This window comes from Prunus avium, chromosome 4 (genome assembly GCF_965620075.1).
Source record: "Prunus avium chromosome 4, drPruAviu1.hap1.1, whole genome shotgun sequence".
Taxonomy (NCBI): Eukaryota; Viridiplantae; Streptophyta; class Magnoliopsida; order Rosales; family Rosaceae; genus Prunus; species Prunus avium.
This window is the reverse complement of record NC_142287.1, coordinates 36,959,454-36,982,833: the sequence shown is the minus strand read 5'-3', so window position 1 is coordinate 36,982,833 and position 23,380 is coordinate 36,959,454. Positions and strand designations below refer to the sequence as shown.

Below are 23,380 nucleotides of genomic sequence, written 5' to 3'. Positions count from 1 at the left end.
TTTCTAATTTTTCTTTTTCCAAGTCGACTATTGTATTCATTTGCTTCCCTAGCTAGAAAATTGTATTGTGTATGACAGGGCCTAAAGTACTCAAAACTACAACAACCACCAACAACAAAAACATGGTAACCAAATCCTCATCAACTACTAAAAACAGTAGTTACGCAAAGTCTACACATCGATAAAAAAAACATCGATAAAAAAATTCTACACATTCGTTATAAATAGTAATTAACATACAATGTTTTAAAAATAATTGCTTTGAATTTAGAGTCCCAAAAACTTGTCTACTATTTCAATTGACAGAAGTTGTAAGAAACCTGAAAACAAGCAAACCTCAGAAGTTCTAACAGAAGTCCATCATGAAATATCTTTCCCCTGGCGGAGTGGGCTTGGGCACGTTGTAGGCCAGTGACCAATCTCCCCACAAATACAACGCACCTTGGAAATCGCAAATCCTTCATCTCCACAACAGTTGCCTCTTAAAAACTGACCACAACCCGAACAAACTATCTCACAACCATTGCCAACTGTTGCATTCTTTGGGACACGCTTCCTGTAAGGGCAGTTTGACGAATGATGCTCATCTATCTTTAAACAATACACATTCACCTGTGCAATTTTGCATATCCATTGTTAAATACAATAAAAACAATAAAAGAATGAGTGAATGAGGATGACAAAACCCAAAGATCATTGCTGCGAGCACATGAACTTAAATAACAACACATATATAGAGAAGCTGCATATGCAACGGATGAATGAAAATGCCTGGGTGTGGAAGGGCAGGCAAGGAGTTGGGACAAGAAGGGAGGAGGGAGGAAGCTATCTATTGATTTTTTTTATTTTGTTTTGTCTCTAAAATCAAAAGCATACCAGGAGGAATAGAAGGGCCCCAGCCGAAAGGCATATAATCAAGATCAGCCTTGCTACCTGTTTGCAATTACATTGTCTAATACCAATAAAAAAAAGGCCGTGATGTGAAAACCCAACAAATCAGTTGAATAATAACAAATAAATCAATATAATGACTACATGGAAACAGTTTGCACCTATTTATCAAAAAAATTCATGGAAACAGTTTGCCCTAATATATCATCACGGTCCGCTTGGGTGTCACTGTCAATGCAGATTGGCGTATCGCGATTGAGGGGAACCATATCTGGCGAGAAAATTTCTTTTTCACCGACGTTCTTATCGAGCACCACTGACTTCTGGCGCTCCAAGGATGAGACGAGGTCCATGGCTATGTCTGGCTTTAGGTTAAATTGCGAGAGAGAAAGAAGGGCAATTCTACTTATATAGGCGTGGACAACAATTCTTGTAATCAATATTAATCATGTAATTACTAAATACATTGTATTATTGTAAAGCCAACCGACCATATTAATCAAATAAAGCCTTTCCCTTTTTAAAACTTGAATAATAAATTATTATTAAAAACTAACATAAACCCCAATATAAGTATTAATCAAATAAAGCCTTTCCCTTTGTCAAACTTGAATAATAAATTATTACTAGCCTCTCCGCACGCGCTTCCGCGCCTGCAAGAGGTGTTTTTTTAAAAATTTAAATTTATTTTAGAATTAAAAAAGATAATGGGTGGTTGTGTTCCATAAAAATAGGATCCATTATCTGATTTTTCTTTTAATTTTAATTTTTTTTAATACGCAAAAGTGTGAATTTACCATATTATCCTCATTTAATTAATAATTTTAATTCTTAATATTTGCATTAAACCAATGGCATTTTTTGGTATTTTGAATGTTTCACCATTCTCTGCTTTTTGCTTTATATATATAGATTAAAATCTAACATAACCCCCAATATAGGGCCTATTGTGGGTCTTGGAGGTCCATTTCAAGGAATTTTTGAAATATGGGGTGCCTCTTGGATTCTTGTGAAAAATGTTTTAAAAAATAATTTCATGTTCTTGGGTTTTTTTTTAACATATATTTCGTAACTTTTTTGTTCTTTTTGGCTTTATGGCACTATCAAAACATCAAATTTCAGATAAGATTTTCAGTTGCCACGTGTCCATCAAATTTCAGATAAGATTTTTGGATGAGATTCTCGGTTGCCACATGTCTTATTTCATATAAGATTTTCGGATATTTATTAAAAAAATTCTAATTTCAAATTTCAAATAAGATTTTCATCCTCTAAAATTGCCACGTGTCCCATGTCATATAAGATTTTCGGATATTTATTAAAAAATTCTAATCTCATATTTCAGATAAGATTTTCCCACATTTGTACTTGTATAATTTATTAAAAATAAATAATTGTAAATGCAAGAAAATATAAACAAATTGAAAATGCAAGAAAAAATATTGAATATGGGACATGGAAGCTCCGTGCCCAGCAGATTGGGGTGTTTCCCAATTTCCCATTTTATCAATCTCCCAAAACTTAAATAAATTCACCAACCAAAACCCTCAAATCCCAATTTCTCGTCTTTTAAGCAGCTGGACCATGACAATATATTAGCTGGTGACAGTCCTCTGGATTTGATGGACAAGGCGGTGAAGAGTAGGAGGGGTGGTGCGCAATGGGATATTGAGCCATGCACTTGAACTTGTTCCCAGTGGGGTGTGTATATAGATGTATTAGGGTTAAATATTAAGTTGGATGATCTTTTTTGTCTTTGTACACAATAATAAAACTTAATAGCTTAATGATTTAAGTATTGGGGGAACAAAGAGAACAAAGAGAAGTGTGGGGTTTAAATAAAAAAAACTATTGGTTAATGCAAATATTAAGAATTGAAATTATTAATTAAATGAAGATAATATGGTAAATTCACACTTTTTCATATTTAAAAAATTAAAATTAAAAGAAAAATTAGATAATTGATCTTATTTTTATGGAACACAACCACAGTCTGAAAAATCGATATTATCGCCGAAATATCGGATTTTTGGAACTGCGATATTTTCAGCACCATCCAAATGAATTTCGTGATAATGTCGAAAATATCGGCGAAATATCGCTGCCGATATTATCGTGAAAATTCAACCTGAAATGGGGAGAATATGGGGAGAATCCAACCTGAAATGGGTTGCTGTTGGTGTGGGTTGGTGGGGTGAGAAAGGAAGAGCAGCATTTTTAGGAGGAGAATGAGACATTGGGAAGAAGGGAAGAAGGGAAGAAGAAGATGAAGCTGAAATTGAAAGGATTGACATCTCTCTTTGCTTCTGGCTATGCACTCAAACGCATAGCATGAGCTGCTTTGCACACTTCAGACTCAGAGAGAGAGAGGAAGAAGAGTGAGAGAGGGTTTTCTTATCCTTTCGGAATTGGGTTTTGGGAGAGGATACTGGTATTTGGGACCACCGAAACTAACTTGGGCTTTAGAAAGAGTGACTTTTTGTGTAATTTTTTCCTTGGCAATTCTTATTTCTATTTACACCTCACGACAAGACCCAAAAGAAAATTTTATGATGTCTTTTTTTTTTATTTCTTCAAATTATCCCTTCCACCGCGTCTTCAAAAGGATCAGTCATTTCAATCCATGGTGTCATGGCCAGAGTCTGAAAAATCGATATTATCGCTGAAATTATCCCTTCCATCGTGTTTGTGATTATATTTTCGGCGTGTAATATCTATAATGTCTTTAAAATATATGTAAGCTAATATTTATTATATAGGATAAATTTCTATATTAAAAAAGACACCAAGGGGATTCAAACCCCTCCCATTTTACTCTTTCAACACCTTAACCACCATATCACTTATGTTTTTGTGAAAATATACTAAAATATTTATATATATACGTGGTTTTGTTTTGAATTTTTTTTGCAAGAAACAAATTGTTTTGAATTCTTTTGACCATTCCTTTTCAAGTTTCTACTTTTGATTATGGTGTGTTTAATCTTTTTTCATTAATTACTACATATTTTCTACACTCACAGTGTTTGCCAGCTCGCTATATAATCAACTTAAATCAGTTAAATCCATCATGCAATGCATTTCTTTCCAATTTTTTATGATAAATTAATAGATAATTGACTAAATAAACATCCTGCAAAGTTTTAATAAAAACTTCCAAGTTTTTCTTACAATTTCCGTGGTTTTTATTCAATTTTTATCGATATCGATAATATCCCGATATTTCCATCGAAATTTTCATGTTTTTGGCCTACCGATATTTCCGATATCACCGATATTTTAGACCTTGAACACAACTACCCATTATCTTTTTTAATTCTAAAATAAATTTAATTTTTTTTTAAAAAAAGCATCTCACAAGCTCGGAAGCGCGTGTGGAGAGACTAGTACCGTCTTAAGCAAAAACTCTATTTAGCCCCATTCTTTTCTAAACTCGTCATTTGATATTAAAACCCTTCCTTACACGTGGCAATCACAGACTTAGCTGTTGGTCCGAAGCTCACAGTGAACAGAGAACGTCCTTCTTATGCATCTAACAGCAGCCGTATATTATATGATCATAACCGCCTATATTATATTGTCATTGTGGAAGAAGTAAATAGCAACAAAAGAGGTCGGGTTTACTTGGATCACAGAATTAGCCACTATATTGCTCTATGGAATATCTATGGAAGATATCAATTATCACACAAAAGGGTAAATTCCAAAGGGATTCGAAGCATTTTAACCACTCACACAGTTATTACTGAAACTTCTGCCAAAATCCTGTTGTCTTTCTCGTTTCTGTTTTCTGTCATTGCTCCTCTTACATATTCATCATCCGCATACTATTATTCAGCATTTATTTCACAATGAGAACCTTTTCAGTTGAACAAAATCATTGTATATTCAGGCAAAAAGTTCAAAACAAGATTGAACAGGAACTTCAAAAAAAGAGATAACCGGTAAATAGATGCAGAGAAACACAACCCAAGTAATCAAAACCAAACTCTATCTTCACATGCTAAAACTGCGCATTTTTCAATCAAGATTCACAACGGTCTAGTCTATCTCATACCTCCCGGTGATAATGCTCAGTTAAACTCACTAAAGCAGCTCACATCCATGATAATTCACTTCTGCTTGTAAAATTCAGAAGCACCCATTAGTGGCATTAAAAGAGCTTTCCTGGTTGTTGAGTTCCACTTCTCATCATAGCACAGAACTCCGAATAGTTGATCCTCCCGTCCTATTAATTTGAATAGATCAGCATAAAAAGTTACAGAGAAAAAGTTACAGATATTTGAAAATTGTAAATCACTTACATTATCTGCATCAACCTCCGAAATTATTTCTCTTATGGTGTTTTCATCGCCCATTGCGTGCTCCTTCATAGCAGCCTCTAATTCATCTCTTGTAATATACCTGTTAGTGGAAATTGACAGTGATGAACTTCATTAACTTTCCTTATATGACTGAATGATGTAAAGATATAAAACCCTACAACAGTTTGGCTCCTTAAATTTATATTACAATCTAATCAACCTATTAATTATTAACTGCCTAGTTCTTGACAAACAGGTTGGATAAATTCCACCTTGATTAAATTCATGAATCAAAAGACTTTAGGCAAGCCATAAGCCAATGAAACTTCACTTCAACATCAATACACCATAGTTTAGAAGGTTGAAAAAGAAGACAACTGAAATGTATATAAACAAGAAAAGTATGTAAAGTTAAATATATGGTATAATCATAATGAGAAAGTTATCCAATGCTTTTCATTTCCGCCAGTTGGATCAAGTAATTGAATTTAACTTTATTTATGATAAAAATAAACTAAAAAAGAAAAGAGCAGAAATCCAGTAAGAGATCAGTAAGTACACCGGAAGTACCAAACAAAAAAAAATCAACTCAACTCACCCACTGCTATCCTTGTCAAAATACTGAAATGCTTTGTACAGGTGCTCATCTCTTTCTAATCTTTGTCTGTGCATAGTAGCAGATATAAATTCAATGTAGTCAATCGATCCATTTCCATCCACATCAGCCTGAAATGTATTACACAGAAATGACAAGATTTCCAGACATTTATGAAAAAGCGAGGCATGACAGTCGGCAACAGATTGAGTTCCTGGAAAATTGATAGTTACTTACAGCATCCATGAGTTGCCTAACTTCGGCTTCTGACAGCCGCGACCCAATACGCGCTAAACCTGTCTTCAGTTCTTCGTAAGTTATTGTACCACTTTTGTCAGTGTCCATATTGGTGAACATTGCTTTAAGACCTTTAATTTCTTCTTCAGATAGATTCTCTGCTATGACCTAGAGGAAATTTTCAAAAGGCATCAACATTATTAAGGAATAATACGGGTAATGAAAGAAGGAATCCTCTGAACCCTTCAAGACAAATACCAAGAAAATCTTTGTACTTTTTTTAAATTACGTTCAAGCTTATATAATGCTTCTGTTTCTGGAAATAAACTTCAAGCCTGCAGCTGATATACTATTTGAAATGCAAACTTTACCAATTTTTATTGGGTAAAGATAGGAGCTTTTGAACATAGTTTGGTAATTACCTTCAAAGCAAGTTGCTTGAGCTTGTTCATTGCCCTGAATTGCTTCATTCTAGAGAGAACTGCACTATCTATTGGCTTGTCTGATGCTACTCCACCTACTCTGAGCCAGGGATGCTCTAACCATACAGAATATTAAATGTTAGTCAAAAGCAAACGAGCATAAAACAAGAGCCAGTGGTAATAAGCGCAATGTAAACTGATGAAATTTTATTTTAACTGATTCACTAATGAATAATAACCACAATGCTAAATCAATTATTTTAATGCTTTAAAATTATCCTTTCAGCTTCAGTTTAACTGCTACATTTGGCTTGTTGATGTTATACAGCATGTTTTACGTAGTTAAAACTTTCAGTCCAACCAAAATAGTATTTAAGAGATAAAATACCTAGAACTTCTGCAGAAGTAATTCTCTTTCTTGGGTCCTGTGTTAGCATCTTTCTAACTAGATCCTTGGCACTGTCTGATATTGATGGCCATGGTTCACTTTCAAAGTCAATTACTCCTTCCAATATGGCATCAAATATACCCCTCTCAGTTTCTGCAAATATAAAGGAGAGATATATTGAGAAGAAAACTACAGCCAAAGAGAACATTGAAGGTTTAGCAAGAATACACTGAAGTTGTATTTACCAGCCCAAAATGGAGGTACACCACTCAGTAGAATATACAGAATAACTCCTGCACTCCAAATATCTATTTCCTTTCCGTAACTACGCCGCAACACTTCAGGAGCAACATAGTAAGCACTGCCTACTATATCACGGTACACCTTTCCTGAGATGAAGATAAAACAAGTGTCGCAACACATAAGAATTTATTCACTATACTAAATCTTCAGACTATGATTTCCTTAACTGAAGCAAAACAACCACATAAGAATGAGAATTTTATGGAGGCTCCAAAAGTAATAAATTTGTTTATAAACATCATAATCTAATTAGCAGCACTACATAAGGCAGGAAAATGACAGGGGCTAACTACTCTTACTACTCTTAAACCTTGGCTTTACTAACAATCATAATATGTTCCCAGTAAACTACACAACTTTCTTTTCACAAGGTATAACATCTGCAACTAAATTAGAAGAATAAATTTGTTTATAAACATCATAATCTAATTAGCAACACTACATAAGGCAGGAAAATGACAGGGGCTAACTACTCGTACTACTCTTAAACCTTGGCTTTGCTAACAATCATAATATGTTCCCAGTAAACTACACAACTTTCTTTTCACAAGGTATAACATCTGCAACTAAATTAGAAGAATAAAAATTTACAGCAGAGCATTACTCTAACTACTTTTTAACCACTGCATTTAGAAACCCAATCAGTTCTGCAAAAATGGACAGACAGATGTGCATAAATCAAACATATTGTAACTATATATCATTTTGGCAGTCCAGGAGATGGTTAAATCAGCAAACTGAGAACATCTAGTTCTAAGTTCTACAATTTGCAACTGGATATGGTTAACATACATAGATCATAAAAATTTATACTACTCACCTTCCTCAATGAAAACAGACAACCCAAAATCCGTTGCCTTCAACATTGCTCTTTCATCCTTGCTAGACAACAAGAAATTCTCAGGCTTGAGATCACGATGAAGCACACCCATAAAGTGACAAATGTGCACAACATTGACAATGTCACGTAAAATTGCAGCTGCTGCTCTCTCTGAATATTGGCCTTGTGCTATAATCCTATCGAAAAGCTCCCCGCCAGCACAGAGCTCCATCACTAGATGCACAGAATACCTGTCCTCATAAGACCCCTTGATTTCCACAATGTTTGGCTGTCCAGACAAATGCTGCATAATCTGAATTTCTCTCTTGATGTCATCCCTGTCATTCTTGCTCACAAGTTTGCGCTTGAGGATTGACTTGCAGGCATAAGAGTGACCAGTAGAGTTCTCAGTGCACAAGTATGTGATGCCAAATTGGCCTCTGCCCAGTTCTTTGCCAAGAGTGTAGTATTGCTTAATGTCATCAAAGGGCTTCCCGAGAATGCTATTTGGTGGTGCTGCTGCTGGTTTAATTGGAACAGGGATTGGCTGCTGTGGCTGTGGCCTTGGCTGTGGCTGTGGTTGTTGTGGCTTTGGATGTGGCTGGGGTTGGGGTCTGGATGGTGGTGGTGGGTTGTGGGTTTGTTGGGCTGAGACTTTCAGAGGCTGAACCGCTGGCTGTGGCTGCTGATAAGGTTGGTGGTGCAAAGCACCACCTGTGGCTATGCCATACCCATTAGAACCCGGTTTTGGAGCATTTGCTTTGCTGCTAAAACAACCCATTTTCTGATCAGGACTTTGGTGCTGAATTTCAATGAAAGAAACCAACTTTGGAGCTGGATTTCTTGGGATTTTTCAGAGCCAATCTGAGACGATGAGAAATTAAGAGGGTAGGACAAGAAAGATGAAATGGTGGATGAGGGCAGGCAACCCAAAAATCTGATCTTTAAGGAATTTAAGCAAAAGACAGATCAAGTTTGATAGTTATTGAGAAAGTTGTGCGACCATAGTTTCGTCTACATAGAAAGTTTTGAATATTGCGTGTTGACGCGGAGCTGAATTTCAGTAGTCTAAAAAGAAACAAGAAAATTTGCTTTTCTTTCCGGGAAATTTGAAGGTGTGTGGTACCAATTTGTCGGGATTAAACAATTTCACCAAATATAAACCCAAACGGTAATGCTTTGAGTTATGTAAAGATTTTAATACTAATTTTTTCTTCAACGGAATTTTAATGCCAATTAGTAAAGAAGTATAATTAATAAATTTTACTTATATTGTAACTTGGGTTTGTGATAGTTTTCCTTTCGTTTTCATAAATCTTGGATTTTACCCTTATATTAACAAATCTTAGGCCCCATCCCCATGTGGCAGTTTCCATTCAAAAAGGAGATACCAAACCAAGGTCATTTAATCTGCTTTGCTAATTCACTTGGTAAGTTTATCAAGCAAATTTGCAAATACAAAAACTGAAAAAAAAAAAATCATTATATTAATTTTCCCAAGAGAAAAAAAACAATTATATCTATAAAAGAGACAGAAAATTGCGATTTTATAGAGTTTTTGATATTTTTGTATAGGCAATGTGCCTTAAACTCTAATTCACACAAAAGTGACTGCTTAGTTAGCCCCACCCACTGCTACATTTAGGATTTGCTATATTCTATCCTCTTCTCTTGCATAAAAAGATTGGCGTGTAAAAAAAGTTATCACGCATAATATGTTGTACATAAATATTATTATGCATAACATGTTGTACACAAATGTTTCTCCTTCTCTTAGGCTACATTCTTATTATTATCTTATCATTATTGATTTTCTCCGTTGAGGGCAAAGTTAGTAATTAACTACTTATTACAGCAGAGATGGCGGGCAGTGACCAAGTCCAAAAAGAAAATCATAGTTGGGATTGGAATTTGGACCCATAAAGAAGAATAAGATCATGATTTATTGATAGGCTAGGAGATTATAATTGTTGAGCTTGAATCTATGAAAAATAACAGTTAAAACTATATGATTTCACATTTCCATTATTATTTTCATTGCTTGAAATGGAATAATTTGGAATTTTTTTTAGGAAGCAGTTGGCAGAAATGTGATTAAAATTAGTTTTTTTCGAGCATTCGCAATTATGCTCCTTATTTTTTTTAGTTAAAAATTAGCTAAAACACACACAAAAGCTATTTTAGTAACTCTCTATAAAATTTGAACTCCAATCATACTCCTTAGTTTAGAAGTCATAAATACTATAATTATTTTTTAATTCAACATAATTGGTCCATTTCTATAAAAATTAATATTAAAAAATAGTTAGCATTAATTTAAAGTTTAAAATATGCATAAAACAAAATAGCATTAAATTATAAGGAGCCATAGTAATCTTCTTGTATTTAGGAGATGGATGGGGAGTATGTTGGAGTTGTATTTTTCTAATTCCTCTAAAAATTATCTAAAAGTGTGATTTAGAAAGCTCGTTACATTACAGATGCTCTTCGTCCCATCACTTTCTCTCATTTATTATTTTATTACCCCATCTATGTATGTTCATGTTCTGTCGTGCTGTTTTAATCTCATTGATTCCACGACAAACAAACAAAAAATCAAAAAGAGAAAAATCGTGTGGATTCATTTTTGGTAGCCGTACACGTGTTGAAATCAAAACCAAACCAAACCCAGGTGTTTCACGTGCCCAAGAGACCGACCTCTAGACATAAAGCTTAATGATGGGTGCTCCTCTCCTCTTGGTTTAGGTAGGTTTGTGCATGTATATTATGTACCTACGACTTTGAAAAACTGGACCCCCACACATCTTAATTATCAATAGGGAATGTGTTTGCACTCGCTCTAGTATTACAACTAGAGATTACATTCCATGATACACTTTGCAGCCCAAAATCTGATTCTGGCTCCTCGTTGAACGGGAATTTTGCTACGGTCAATCGCTCAGAAAACCGAAGACGTTCCCTAATTCAACAAATTTGGGGTTTAGTACTATTCTCTTGTACTCTTGGTGTCAACAATTCACATGCAGTCAGTCTGTCACCTACTAGTCCTACCATTCCATTTTCTCACCAGCACAAGTTATCCTACGTAATAATCCTCCCATCACAGCAAATGCACATTGCATATGAAGAAGGCCATCAACTCGTACAAAATGCCAATCCCACTCTGCATTGGGCTTCGGTTTGTGGTTCAAGTTGGATTTTTCTTTTCAATAAAAGCCCATACAATGTAGAGAGAGAGAGAGAGAGAGAGAGAGAGAGAGAGAGAGAGAGAGAGAGGACTTTTGTTTGAATAATAGAAGAGCATGGATGTTTATTTTTAAGTAAAGAACAAAGGAGGGCGGGGAATAAATGCCGGAATTGCATATTAAAAAGAGTCAGAATTAGAAAATATGGACAAAAAATGAGGAGGCCCGCCCACTCCCAGGAGCGAGCAAAACCAGATGCTTTTAGTGGAAGCTGATGGATAGTGGGACAGAAGGGCAGGACAGGTTGACAAGGTCCAAGCCAACGAAAATGCAATATTTACTGTGGGAAGCGGATTAGAAATTTATAAGGAATGATGGAGCAAGAGGTTTATAGCTTAAATACCTAATAACAATAATAATGATCTCTCGAGATATAGTTCAAATAGTTAAAGTAGTTACGCTTACACTCGAGATATTGTGAATCTACTTCTCACATTATCGCTTGTATAAATTTTATTTATTTTTTATAATAAAAAATTGGATGGATGGCAATGCAATGGCATTGTGAAGTTGAAGCATATATAAGTGTATGGTATATGGGCTAAAACTTTTTCAAGAAAAGGACGCAACTCTTTTTTATTGCCTCTCTCACTCATGAACTCACAACTCACAGGCTACGAGAGCCATTGGTTTCACCTTTGTCTTTGTGCTATTAAATCACCTTTGTCTTTGGAAATTTGGATTTAACACTAAGCTTTGGATATCAGTGGCCCCCCGCACCTTATGCTCCAATGCTCACCATCATCATCATCAAACTCTTATTTTCTTTCTTTTTAGATTCCAATGCTTTCTTCATGCAATTGACACGACTTTGAAAATATGAGGTGGATGAAATGAAACCACATACCATTGTGAGATATTTTGTTTTATTTTCATTTTTAACACTAATATTATACTATTTAATTTCTATAAACAAACTATAAATAAATAAAAATCCTACAGCCAGCTGTCTTATTTTCTAGTTTACTTAATATACTAATTTCTGGTTTTATTCTATTGTTTTTTAGTGTTTTGGGTTTTTTTTTTTTTGGTGAGGTTTTGAGGTTGGGTTTGTTTTACAAAAATCAACTGTAGTTTTGTAAATTATAAGATGTTCAAAACATCTTTGTTATGTTGTAAATGGGTTTGGGTGTGTTTCTAATGTTCATTTCATGTATGGTTTTTTTTATAATTTGGGCTCCTATATTGGACATAGTAGTGAAACTAACTAATTTTATTATTAATTGTTACTAGTAGGAAGACCTGATTTTAGTCAATTTTTTATTGTAAAGGGTAAATAATATAGCCACTAAATTATCCATATATATATATATGTGTGTGTGTGTGAGAGAGACTATGAAAAAAAAAATTGGGTATCATGTTATGTGATATTATTAATTTATGTGTTATTATATGTATAAATGATATTGTTGGTTTTCGCCGACTTAGCATATTAATATAAATAAACAAACACACGATTGTAGTGTGACAGTAACACAAATTTAAAAAACAAAACAAAATTCAATAAATAAGATGGTAAACTACAAGATTGCACTCAATGACATTATTATTTTTCATGTTCAGTTTTTGATTAAATTACCACGTATCCTCAAATTTTATTTAACTCAAAGAATGACATTTAAAAAAGGCATCTAAACCATATTGCTGGAAAAGCCTACATAGTTTATCAAGAATTGAGGAAAATATGAGCTAAAAAATTTCATAAAACAATATTCTTGAAAGTTGGCAAAGTTTCATTAATGTAGTGGATTGGAGTAATTGTTCCCCCAAGTAAAGTTTTGGGTTTAAATTCTAGCATCCGTATAACATGTGTGAGTTTAATATTTTTTAAAAAAATAACAGGAGGCTGTACCTGAAGCTCATAAATTACCAAATTATATAAGACAAATTGATTTCCAAAATTCAACCCAGGACAGAAAAAGACCAAAGAAGGAACTCAATACAATCCCCAGATTCAGAATTCAAATGTTTGGGCAAATTGGGCTCACTCGCAACCGAGGCTATTAACTCAGCTGAATCATTGCCCAATGCAAAAATACCATTTCACAACAATAAGATTAAAATCTCCACTACGACGTCTTCCCAAATCCAATCATTTTTAATAATAAAACTCCCTTCCTAATCCTAACACTAATCACAATTAACCATCAAACCCGGTCCGGCTCCACACCGCGTCCCTTACCCGCCGCATGTCCCGGCCCTTCAGGGTCCGCCCCACGCCTTCGAAAACCGACGTTGCGCCGCGCGTGTACTCACGCGCTAGGTACTCGTGTGGCGGGATCATCTCCGAGCCATTCCCATCCAACTCCTCGTCCAACTCGTACAGGGAGTCCACCGAGTCGACCCGGAGAATCTTGCTCCAGTCCGGCACGTTCACGGGAGCTGACGTGGCCATGTGGTGAGCACGTGGGGACGCCACGCTGTCGTGTCCGCGGAACTGGTGCACGATCCTAGGTGATGACGCCGTTTTTCCTGAATCGTCAAAAGCCAATGACAGGCCACCCACGTTGCCATCTTCCCGCGCAATTCGGCGGCTCCTCCTCGACGAGACGCCCCCGTTTGTCTCAGCGGAGGCGCGTGGGCTCCAATCTCCGTGCGAATTCTCGATTTCGGGGTCTTCCCTTTCGTCCACGGTGTTCACCATCGACCAGACGTCGTCTTCGCCGAGCTCCGGCGAGTCATGAGCGTGGCTGTAGCTGCTGTAGCTTCCGAGCAACCGTTCGCTGCGGCTCTGCGTCAGTTTCCGGCCCTTCGCCATATGTCATAATCAATCAGATTCCGAAGACGGAATCAATAATTCCCGGCGACCCAATTAAGGAAAGGAAAAAACCCACGAAACCCAATTTCACAGCTCCATTGAAATTATTTATTATATTGGCTTACGCATAAGCTGGGTTTTGGAGGGCTGGGCATGTATATATATAGAGAGGATTTCCATTTGGCAAGGCCCCCACAAGCAAACCCAATAATTCATTTCATTTGCATTTGAGTCTCATTTTGTCCGCATTTCCTTATGAGCTCTCTCTCTAACAAGATGCATGGTGGTGTGGTATTAAAAAGACGCCGCAAGTTCACAAAACTGTAAAAAATAGTGAAATTCCAATGGAGTCATTCATCCATTACACGCGCTTCCATCAGCACGTGTGGACCACTTGCCTATCTAGCGTGAAACTTTTGTTTTTGGACGAAATACTTGATCTTGATACAAAATCGTAAGAGGAAAGCTAATGACAGTTGTGCACGTGCACCTCGATAAATAATTGTACGGTATTAAAGTACAATAATGTAATATAATTTTTACATATATTATAATATAAGTGCATGATAGGGTTACAATTTCTCACTTTTAAGTATAACATTAGAAAACATAAATTTTTATCATAACAAGAGAACGAGTTATATCACGTACTCATACTTATGCACTATACTATAATTACTCATACACCTCATAAAAGTATCAAATAATAATATTTAACCCGTTAATATACTGTTAATTAAATAATTAATAAGTGATTAAAAACATTTAACATTGTATCCGAGATTTTATTTTAGGTTATTATGTTTTTTGTTATCGGTTGTACATGAAAAAGAACTAGAAGGAAAAATGAAGTTAAAAAAAACTCAGCAATGGAGATTGTTAGGAACGCGCTCTTATGTAAAAATTCAAAGTATCCATCCACCACGTCGGTATTCCCCTCTTCACAAAACGGGGCCCTAACGCCAAACCCGTCTTGTTTGACTACGTCAAATGACAAATGCATATAATAATCAACGTGGGCACGTCCTCCTCTGAAAACCCACCACGTGGGTGCTTCCAACATCTGCGGGTCCCGCTTCAAGGGTCTCAGTCCATGCCAAGTGGATGAACAGTTATCCGCTAAATAATTTGAAGAAGGAAAAATAAAAGGTTTAGGATGTTGTGGGGGGGTGGCTAATGATGGTGACTAGAAAATTAGCCTCTGCATAATTGATGGTTTAGGAGGTAATCAGTTTGGGTTTGTGGTTAAAATAATCCCCACTTGGGATAGAAAAGCAAAGTCTTGTGAAGGCCACATTAGACGGTCCAAAATAACAATAGTGGGGTGGGGGCCAACAAGGACTTGTCGTTTGTGAAGTAAACAAGTGAAGCCTTATCACACTAATCATTTTCCAAGATTTCACAATTTCCACAATCCAATGGCCCAAATTCAATGGATTAAGCTTGATATAGTTAGTAATGGAGTTTTATGCTTGAATTGCTAATTGGACCCAATATATGCTTGAGATTATAAGAAGTAATTGGATTCTAGAAACAGCTGGCCATATTATTGTCCTGTCAAAAATTTTGGAGAGCGCTAACGCTTTGTGTATGTATCATGGATGGACGGTGTCAATTGTTGATTGGCTTAAGTTATGTTCTTGATGAATGATTGATGTATGTAACAAATGAATGCACAGTTGGCATTAGGTTACATAATAATGTACGGACAATTACAGTTGCAATTGTTGATCAGCTCATAACTGCAAGTTGCAGTTGTTATCCAGTTGGGACTCTAAGAACCTTGGAGGATAATAAAAGGATAGGGTTGATATTTCATGTTTCTCTCTCAAGAGAGGACCCCTCTCCCTTTTGTGAGGACCCCTCACCCTTGTACTGGCCTCATTGTGTGGGATTCTGTTGGGGGACCTGGGCTTTCAATGACCAAACATTAGCTGGGACCCGCTAGCCATTGGCCCCATGGATGATGGACCAATCAATATTGCAATCAAAGTATCCTATGCTATCGCTTGTTATGCATGTCAGCTCCACCAGATCAAAACTATAAAATGATCCATCGGTTAATAATGAATCACTAATTGATCCATCGGTTAGTAATTTTGAAGTGTGGCGCGGTGATTGTGTGCATGTGCCGCAGGACTACTATGTTGTGTATAAACCGTCCAATAAGATAGGAACCTGTCGAATCCGCAAGATCAATGACGGCAATAAAACAAGTACTTGCATGGACCCCACCACCCCCATCACCACTGTTTTAAAAAACACAAAAATTATTATATCAAGCTCCATATTACGTCATGCGTACAATGAACCATCTTCGATTGATTGCCAAAAGCAATTATTTTTTCGATACAAGCGAGATATTAGAGATTAGAGATTAGAGAATCGAATTTAGGACTTCGAATGTAAAGATAAATGCTCATAATTACTTGAGCAACAAGTCCCATGCAAATTAGTGCGTTGGTAATGTATGTGTGTCAATTATGTAGAATAAGAATCCCAACTGCTACTTAATTACAAAAATAAAATAAAATAAAATATAAAAACCCTCTGCTAAGCTCAGTGTTTAGCATATGATCTGATGGTGGCAAGATGGGTACTTTATAAAATTCAATTTGGGATTAAAATAAATGGATCCAGAGAATCACAAGGCGAGGAATGAATGATTGTACTAAGGTGAATCATGGGATATTATTTTATTACGAATATGTCAAGAAAGTCACCCCTTTATTTTAACATGAGATTCTTGTATATTGTACTGACATAAAATTATATATATATATATATATATATATATATATATATATATATATATATAAAAGGAGAAGTATTATCAGAGATCTTTTGTTGGAGGTTTTGTCGGGTAGCAAAGGCTTTGTGTTGTCAGGTTGGCCAAGAACATGTTCTTCTTGCACCAGATACTTCGTAATATTTTGTAGTTGCAGCAAACACCTCTGTCCGTGCAGAAAAATTTACTTATAATGGGGATAGCAGCACTGTTTTATAGTCTCCAACCAATAACACAATTATACGGGAAAAGGTTATCTCACGTATCATTGTATTATTGGTCGAGGATAGTAAAAAGTGTTATCTCCGTTGCTTGAAAATCTTTCTTCTGTTTGTGGGGGCTCCAATTAAAATTATCACATTTTAATTTTAATTTACCCTTTTCTTGATTTGATTCTTTTCTGAAGACACCAAATTTGATCGTCCCTTTTTGTTTTCTTGCAGGATTTTCATCATCTGCACTGCACATGAAGAGCTGTAAAGCTAAGAAGAGTGCAATTTGTGTGACCCTTTTATACAAATTTTTTGCTTTATCTTGTTCTGTTTGGTTTTGTTGACTAGCATCCACTCAATCTTTGTGACGTTCTGCAACTTGGCGCTCCAGTTTGAGTAACAAGTTGCATGAATTACCAAAATCCCAATTATATAGGTCCTTTAGGTCTGCAATTTTTGCAGCAACATCCTAGCATGAATTATTTTTACAATAATATTTGATGACATTTTCAACTGGGTTGTAAAATTTTAGAGGGATCCAAATTATAAAAAAAGCTACATGAAATGAACTTTAAAAACACACCCAAAACTCATTTACAACATAATAAAGAGGCTTTGAACCCATTGATTTCTTAAAACAAGCCAACTCCAAAATCTCATATAAAAAAACCCAAAACACTCAACAGGGCATCAAAGTAATTTAATAATCAAAATTAAATTCAACAGGGTCATCATTTGTTGGTTTTTTTTTTTGGGGGGGTTTGTTTATAGAAATTAAATGGTGTAGGGTTAATCTATATCACTAGTACTAAGAATGGGTATATAACTAAATATCTAAAAAAATTAATTAGGGTTAGGTTAAGAAGATCATTATTTTGCGAAATTATTGAGGCCAAGTTTGGTTTGGAAGATTGAATATCAAATATAGCTATCATCCAGATGGAGATGGAGGAGGGAGGGAGGCAAATAGAGGTCACAATCAACCCTTTTTCAAGAAGGAGCTCACCACAAAAAAGAAAAAAAAATCAATGCCTAATATTTCTTGTTAACATTATTGTTTGGTTGTTTGGTTGGCAGCAGCAAGCTCAGCTCAGGTGGCAGGCCTTTGTTTCTCTATCCTTATGCATCAATCAACGATTAGGAAGGACCGATCGTTTTCTCTGGTTTGAGTTGTTACAATCATGTTGGGTCAGCCATGGCTTCTCTGTCATGTGCCAGTCCAAATCTAATCCCCCTTGAGGATTTCATTTTTTGATATATAAATTTAATCTCTTTTTTTTCCCCATTTTTCATGCTATTATCACCACAATCTCAACAACCAGATTGATGCCAATGCCATGCCACTTCCTCCATGAAAGAGCCGACCACCAATATAGCAACCTTGATAAAAAAATAATCAATCAATCTTCAACCAAATCACATTAGTTTATTATCAAACCACCCATTGGTTTTTTTTTTTTTTTAAATCTTTGGTTGCAGTTGCAGATTCAATTTAGTATTTGTTTTCTGTCAATAATAGTTTCCCCACTCTAATCACTGATTGAAAATAATTGGAAGAATCTTAGCCTTTTTTTAATTCAAAACCTGAAAGGGGTCCTCTCAACAACAATGATTTCAATCACCTTGATGCAATATCTAAACCTTTGTTTCATCAGATTCAGAGATCATAACAGCCTTTAAATGGGGTTTCATCAAAACTTACACAGAGCCAGCATCTCCTACACGACACTGATGCACGATGCTGCTCAACTAAAAATGAACGGTTCGAATCATGAGATGATATTGTGGGTTGAGCGTGCATATATAAAAACACGTGAGAGTGGAGATTGGTATGAGGTCATTTTCATTCTTAGAGTAGTGTCCATCAAGTGGTACAAAGTTTGCTAGTTTTGTAATGACAGTTGAGAGAAAGTGTAGGCAGAGTTGAGGTTATTAGGAAAAATGGTCGTCCCACTTGCATGACATGTTGCCTAAGTCTGTGGCTGTGGCATTGGCGGCAACCCCCATTTCTTCATCAGGTCAGGTGGGAATTTTGTTTGTACAATCATTAACTCCAGGACTAGAAAAGCTCTTGTTCGGCCGAAACTCAAAGCATGATCAACCATCAAAATATCATCTTAAATCTTAATCTCTCTGTTTTTTTTTATAGGTAGGCCAATTATGTATTTGCCATGCCTGCTTCTCTTAATTGGTGACTACTTCAAAACCATTCATTCATGAGCATCTTGCTTTCTTTTTTGATGCATGTGTTTGTGGAAGCCTACTTGTGCACTTTGTTTTCTTAATCATAATCACCAAGTCAAGTTGTGTTTGGTCGATTCGTCGTCCAATTCCATCAATCCTTTAAAGGGTTGTCTTAATTTCGTCTCTGTTTTTTTTTCTTTCCCAAATCATCATCAGACTTGAAATGATAAATTGGATCATGAGTATGGTCTTCTAAACACTTACGCCTACCCAAGCAAGAGGATAAGATAAGCATCTAAACTGTGCTTTGAAAAACTGGTTTACTCGGAGAATTTGGGGATTAAATTATTGGTGCCAGGTCTTTTTCAGTAATCGATTTGACAACCCAGTAAAAATCTAACAAATGAGGTTCTGCATCCAAAGTCATGAAAGTTGTATTACTCACTGTATCTTTTTGTCTTAATTTAACAAACCCCACCCCCCCAAAAAAAAAAACCAGTACATGATTTATCCATTGGTTTGGACTGGACCCAGGGCAGATCATTCAATTAATCACCAGTAAATTTGGGCCCACAGGCCTTCTGATGTTGGGCCTCATGCCTTTTTTTTTCAAAGCGGTGTGGTGATTTGATTTGGAGGGGAAGAGGCGGGAAGGATTTCTTGTTTTTTTTTTTTTGGTGGTCTTTTTAGATTTTGTTAAAGTTTAATCCTCCCCTAACCCTAACTGAATATAAACGATATCTGCAGCAAATTAACTGATGTAAAGTATTAGTTAATGTTATTTGTTGGGTTTTCTTTTCAGCTTACTCAACTGTGTACAAATACAATTGCACGCATTTATGTAAAAAGCTATGTTGGTCTTAGAGGACCTTATAATAGTCTACTTTTGCGAGCAAAGTTGATAGCTTTGCAAATTGCATGAATTATTTGGAGACAACTTTGTTACATTCTACAGACATGGGATCCACCACCAGGTCCTCAGCAAGAAGCAAACAGGGGAACACACAACACTCACATTTTTATCAGCTTGTGGAGAAAAAGAGAATCCTACAAATTCCTAGTTCTTCTTTCTTGGGATGGGAGGAATGACCAAAAGAGTGGGTCAAAAACACTCTCAACTGCCCCCTCCCACCTGTATAGAAAAAGCGCACACACAATGATTGGCTGTCTAGCTGGAAATAAATGGCTATAGCCTATAACATGCTTCTCATAATGCCATGCTACTCATAATGCCATGTTAAACAGCACCACAACATGCAATAATCAATACCAGTAAAGAAATATAGCGAGAGAGAGAGAGCTTAAATGAATTGTTCTTTCTCATTTGTGTCCAAATAAACATACAATATAGTGAATTTTGCTCTTTTGTGGATAGCAACCAAAAACTAAGAAAAGAAAACAAGTGTCTACTTCTAATGTGTAAGCTCCTAGTTCACCTAGCCTTCTGTTTAAGAACATGACGCAATTGTGATTTCTGGCTTTCTATTTTTGCATCCAATAGCTTGATCTTCGAACCATTCTTTTGAATGGCTCGGGGCCATTCGATGGACCCTTTCATTCCTCGAGTTATGTGTGGATTCACTGTGTCTGTTGGGATCCTCTGTCCAGCTGAATCCCGGTGTGTAGTATCATGTTCAAACAACCCTTTATTTGAATTTTCTCCCCAACGTGATGTAATCCCATTTGAAAGCCTCCCTTCACCCTCATCGAAACCTATCTTATAAAACTCACCATTGCTTGGACATGATCCCCAAAGCTTAGATGCAGAAGATGTCTTGGGCTTTGATTGCTTCTCTGATGCTGTGCATACCCCACTGATTTCCCTATCTGGAGAACATTGAACTGCATTATCATTACTATCACTAAAGCTCCTTGAAACAGTTTTTCCCTGGCCAACCCTGTCAATTGCGGGATTACCCCCTTCCAATGAATCACAAGAACCTCTGGCATCTTTCTGTAAACAACTATTATAATCATTATGGCAATTCAACTGCTTTAACAAATGAGTTTGGTTGAACCCATTATCCTCATGGCTAGAAGGGGTGTGACAAATGCAGGGTTCAATCTCCCTCTCACTACCTTCACATCGCCAGAGCTCTTCAAAAACAGAGAATATATCATTTGATTTTGGAGGAACATTAGAAAATTCTTCAATACCATGGATATTCAATGACTTAACTGCCTGCAGGATCAACTCAGCTTTTCTTAACTCCGTCATATCCAGAGTGCCAAACCTTGACCTTAAGAAAGTTTCAACATCTGTTATCAGCTTGTTCAACTGACAATATTTATCTTCAAGAGCTAGTTTTGCATCGATCAGCTTCATCTGGACCCGTTCTTCACGCCAAACCTCTGCCATCTGGAACATCTTCCTCTCTTCTTCCACTTCTGCAATAATTTTCTTTGATTCTCTCTTCAATGCCTCAACTTCAGCCTTGTCTTCTCCAATTTGTTCAGCTAGTTCATTAGAAATTTCTTGCATGAGTTTTCTGCTCTTTTTCTCTTCCTCATATTTTTTCATGAAATGCTCCGCAGAGAACTTGGCACCTGCTAATTGATTTATCAGATTGGTGTTAAGGTTTTCCATCTGCTGACGACTTTTCCTTTCCCTACCTAATTTTTCCTTCAATTCGTCAAGAGCACGATTTTTCTGCTGTGCTCTGCTCTTCCAATAGATTCTTTCCTCTTCTAGCTTCCTCAAAAAATGTTTGACTTTCTGCTTAAGGGACTGCCGCTTAGCTTCCAGCGCAAGAATACACAATCTAGCTTCCGTTAGTTCTGCATTCATTGTCGAAACAACAGAGCCAGTAGTAACTGGCCTATCTTTGAGAAGCTTCACTTGGTTGTAAACACGATAGATGTCATCAAATTCTTTTGAGCCGCCAGAGCTCCATTTTGTTTCCCTGTTTGATGCACATTCGGGATATGGCGAAGACGGTTCAAGCTAGAAAATCAAAAGAAAATGAAACATAAATACTAGAAGTTTATAATTTAGGTATTGAAGCTTGAAATCTTAATAATTAGATAAGTCAAAGTTGTATAACACATTAGGTTGCTGAGCCGCAATTTTGTTGTTGAGGCTAAGGGCAGTTTTTGCATAACTGAGACAAGCAGCTTATAGTTTGACAAAAGATCAATCCTTTCCTTGCCCAATGATGAGTTCAATATTAATATATTCAATTTCAAGGCATGAACCATAATGACTGATTTCAAAGTCTTAAAATCTATGTAAAACCTCTAACACTTTGACAAAACAAAATTGGCTTTAAGATCTGAACCCAAAATTGAACATATCCAAATGATACCAATGCAGTCATTCTCTCTGAAGTTCCTATAATAACCATTTCATATGCAAAATTATACATTTCAAATAAACAAACACATAGCAGAGTTCAAACTCACAGTGGCAGTCACATAACAGAGTCAAAAACTAAACTTTTACAAAAACGACATGAAAATCGAAGCAGAAATACCTGAAGCTGAGGCGGGGGAGGATCAGAAGGGCCAGAATTGAACTTGAGGTCTTGATCCCCTGAAATTTCGTTAAAGCGCAATTGCCAGAGCCCCGCTGCGAGCTTCCGAGCGGAGGCCCGGACGACACCGGTGGTTTTGTCGTTGTCGAACTTCCACTGAAGAAATGGACTCGACGGGGGTCCGAAATTCCGGCGCCGGTGCGCCCAAGCTTTCCGGCGACGGGAATGGGCACCGCCTGACAGGTTCATTAGGTGGTCATCCGAGTCTCGGTTTTTGTGTGCTTTGTTTGTTGTTGTGAGTGAGAGTGGTTCCAATCCTTTTATAAGGAAAGGAAGGATGGTTCATTGTCTACGTGTCTGTTTTTACATTATTTTTTCCAAAACCTGGAGAGTATACTATTATTTATACAAAAATAATGTATAGAAACTTAGGGTTAAAATTCAAAAATCTGTCCAAATGATTTCCTACATCAATATATTAAGATGTGACAAGACTATAATGTGGAGCTTGAATTGAACCCATCACGTTTGCAGTGCTAAGTTGCTAACTAATAGAATTAAATTTCCTTTTAAAAATGTTAGGAAAAATACGGTTTGCAGGTTTGCAGCTGATTATCCAAAATCTCAAATGTAATTAGTCACTTTAATGTAATGCTGCCATTATTAATTATTTATTACTGGGTAGTCATGGGAATACGGTAATAATACAACGTTTAAATAATATTCAATTTTAAAACTGGATGATAGTGTGTCCATGTAA

At 36.2% G+C, this 23,380-nt stretch overlaps 3 protein-coding genes and 1 long non-coding RNA gene across 4 annotated transcripts; all 4 read right to left on the bottom strand.

The window, feature by feature from the left end:
* Nucleotides 1-195: 195 nt before the first annotated feature.
* Nucleotides 196-4,620, bottom strand: LOC110763059 (uncharacterized). The gene is made up of 3 exons (XR_002527668.2): nucleotides 1,053-4,620; nucleotides 877-933; nucleotides 196-612 (listed from the first exon to the last, which is right to left on the bottom strand). It is a non-coding gene; the product is annotated as an uncharacterized LOC110763059 (long non-coding RNA).
* A 131-nt stretch (nucleotides 4,621-4,751) lies between these two features.
* Nucleotides 4,752-9,066, bottom strand: LOC110763058 (calcium-dependent protein kinase 2). The gene is made up of 8 exons (XM_021965796.2): nucleotides 7,961-9,066; nucleotides 7,083-7,226; nucleotides 6,838-6,990; nucleotides 6,450-6,565; nucleotides 6,028-6,195; nucleotides 5,794-5,921; nucleotides 5,196-5,295; nucleotides 4,752-5,119 (listed from the first exon to the last, which is right to left on the bottom strand). The coding sequence occupies exons 1-8, from the start codon at nucleotides 8,739-8,741 to the stop codon at nucleotides 5,045-5,047; spliced, it is 1,665 nt and encodes a 554-aa protein (XP_021821488.1). The 5' UTR covers nucleotides 8,742-9,066; the 3' UTR covers nucleotides 4,752-5,044.
* A 3,992-nt stretch (nucleotides 9,067-13,058) lies between these two features.
* On the bottom strand, nucleotides 13,059-14,171 carry LOC110763083 (protein S40-5). The gene has a single exon (XM_021965830.2). The coding sequence runs from the start codon at nucleotides 13,961-13,963 to the stop codon at nucleotides 13,346-13,348; it is 618 nt and encodes a 205-aa protein (XP_021821522.1). The 5' UTR covers nucleotides 13,964-14,171; the 3' UTR covers nucleotides 13,059-13,345.
* A 6,277-nt stretch (nucleotides 14,172-20,448) lies between these two features.
* Nucleotides 20,449-22,931, bottom strand: LOC110763040 (uncharacterized). The gene is made up of 2 exons (XM_021965772.2): nucleotides 22,621-22,931; nucleotides 20,449-22,091 (listed from the first exon to the last, which is right to left on the bottom strand). Exons 1-2 carry the CDS (start codon nucleotides 22,867-22,869, stop codon nucleotides 20,580-20,582), a joined length of 1,761 nt encoding a protein of 586 aa, XP_021821464.1. The 5' UTR covers nucleotides 22,870-22,931; the 3' UTR covers nucleotides 20,449-20,579.
* Between the last annotated feature and the right edge of the window lie 449 nt (nucleotides 22,932-23,380).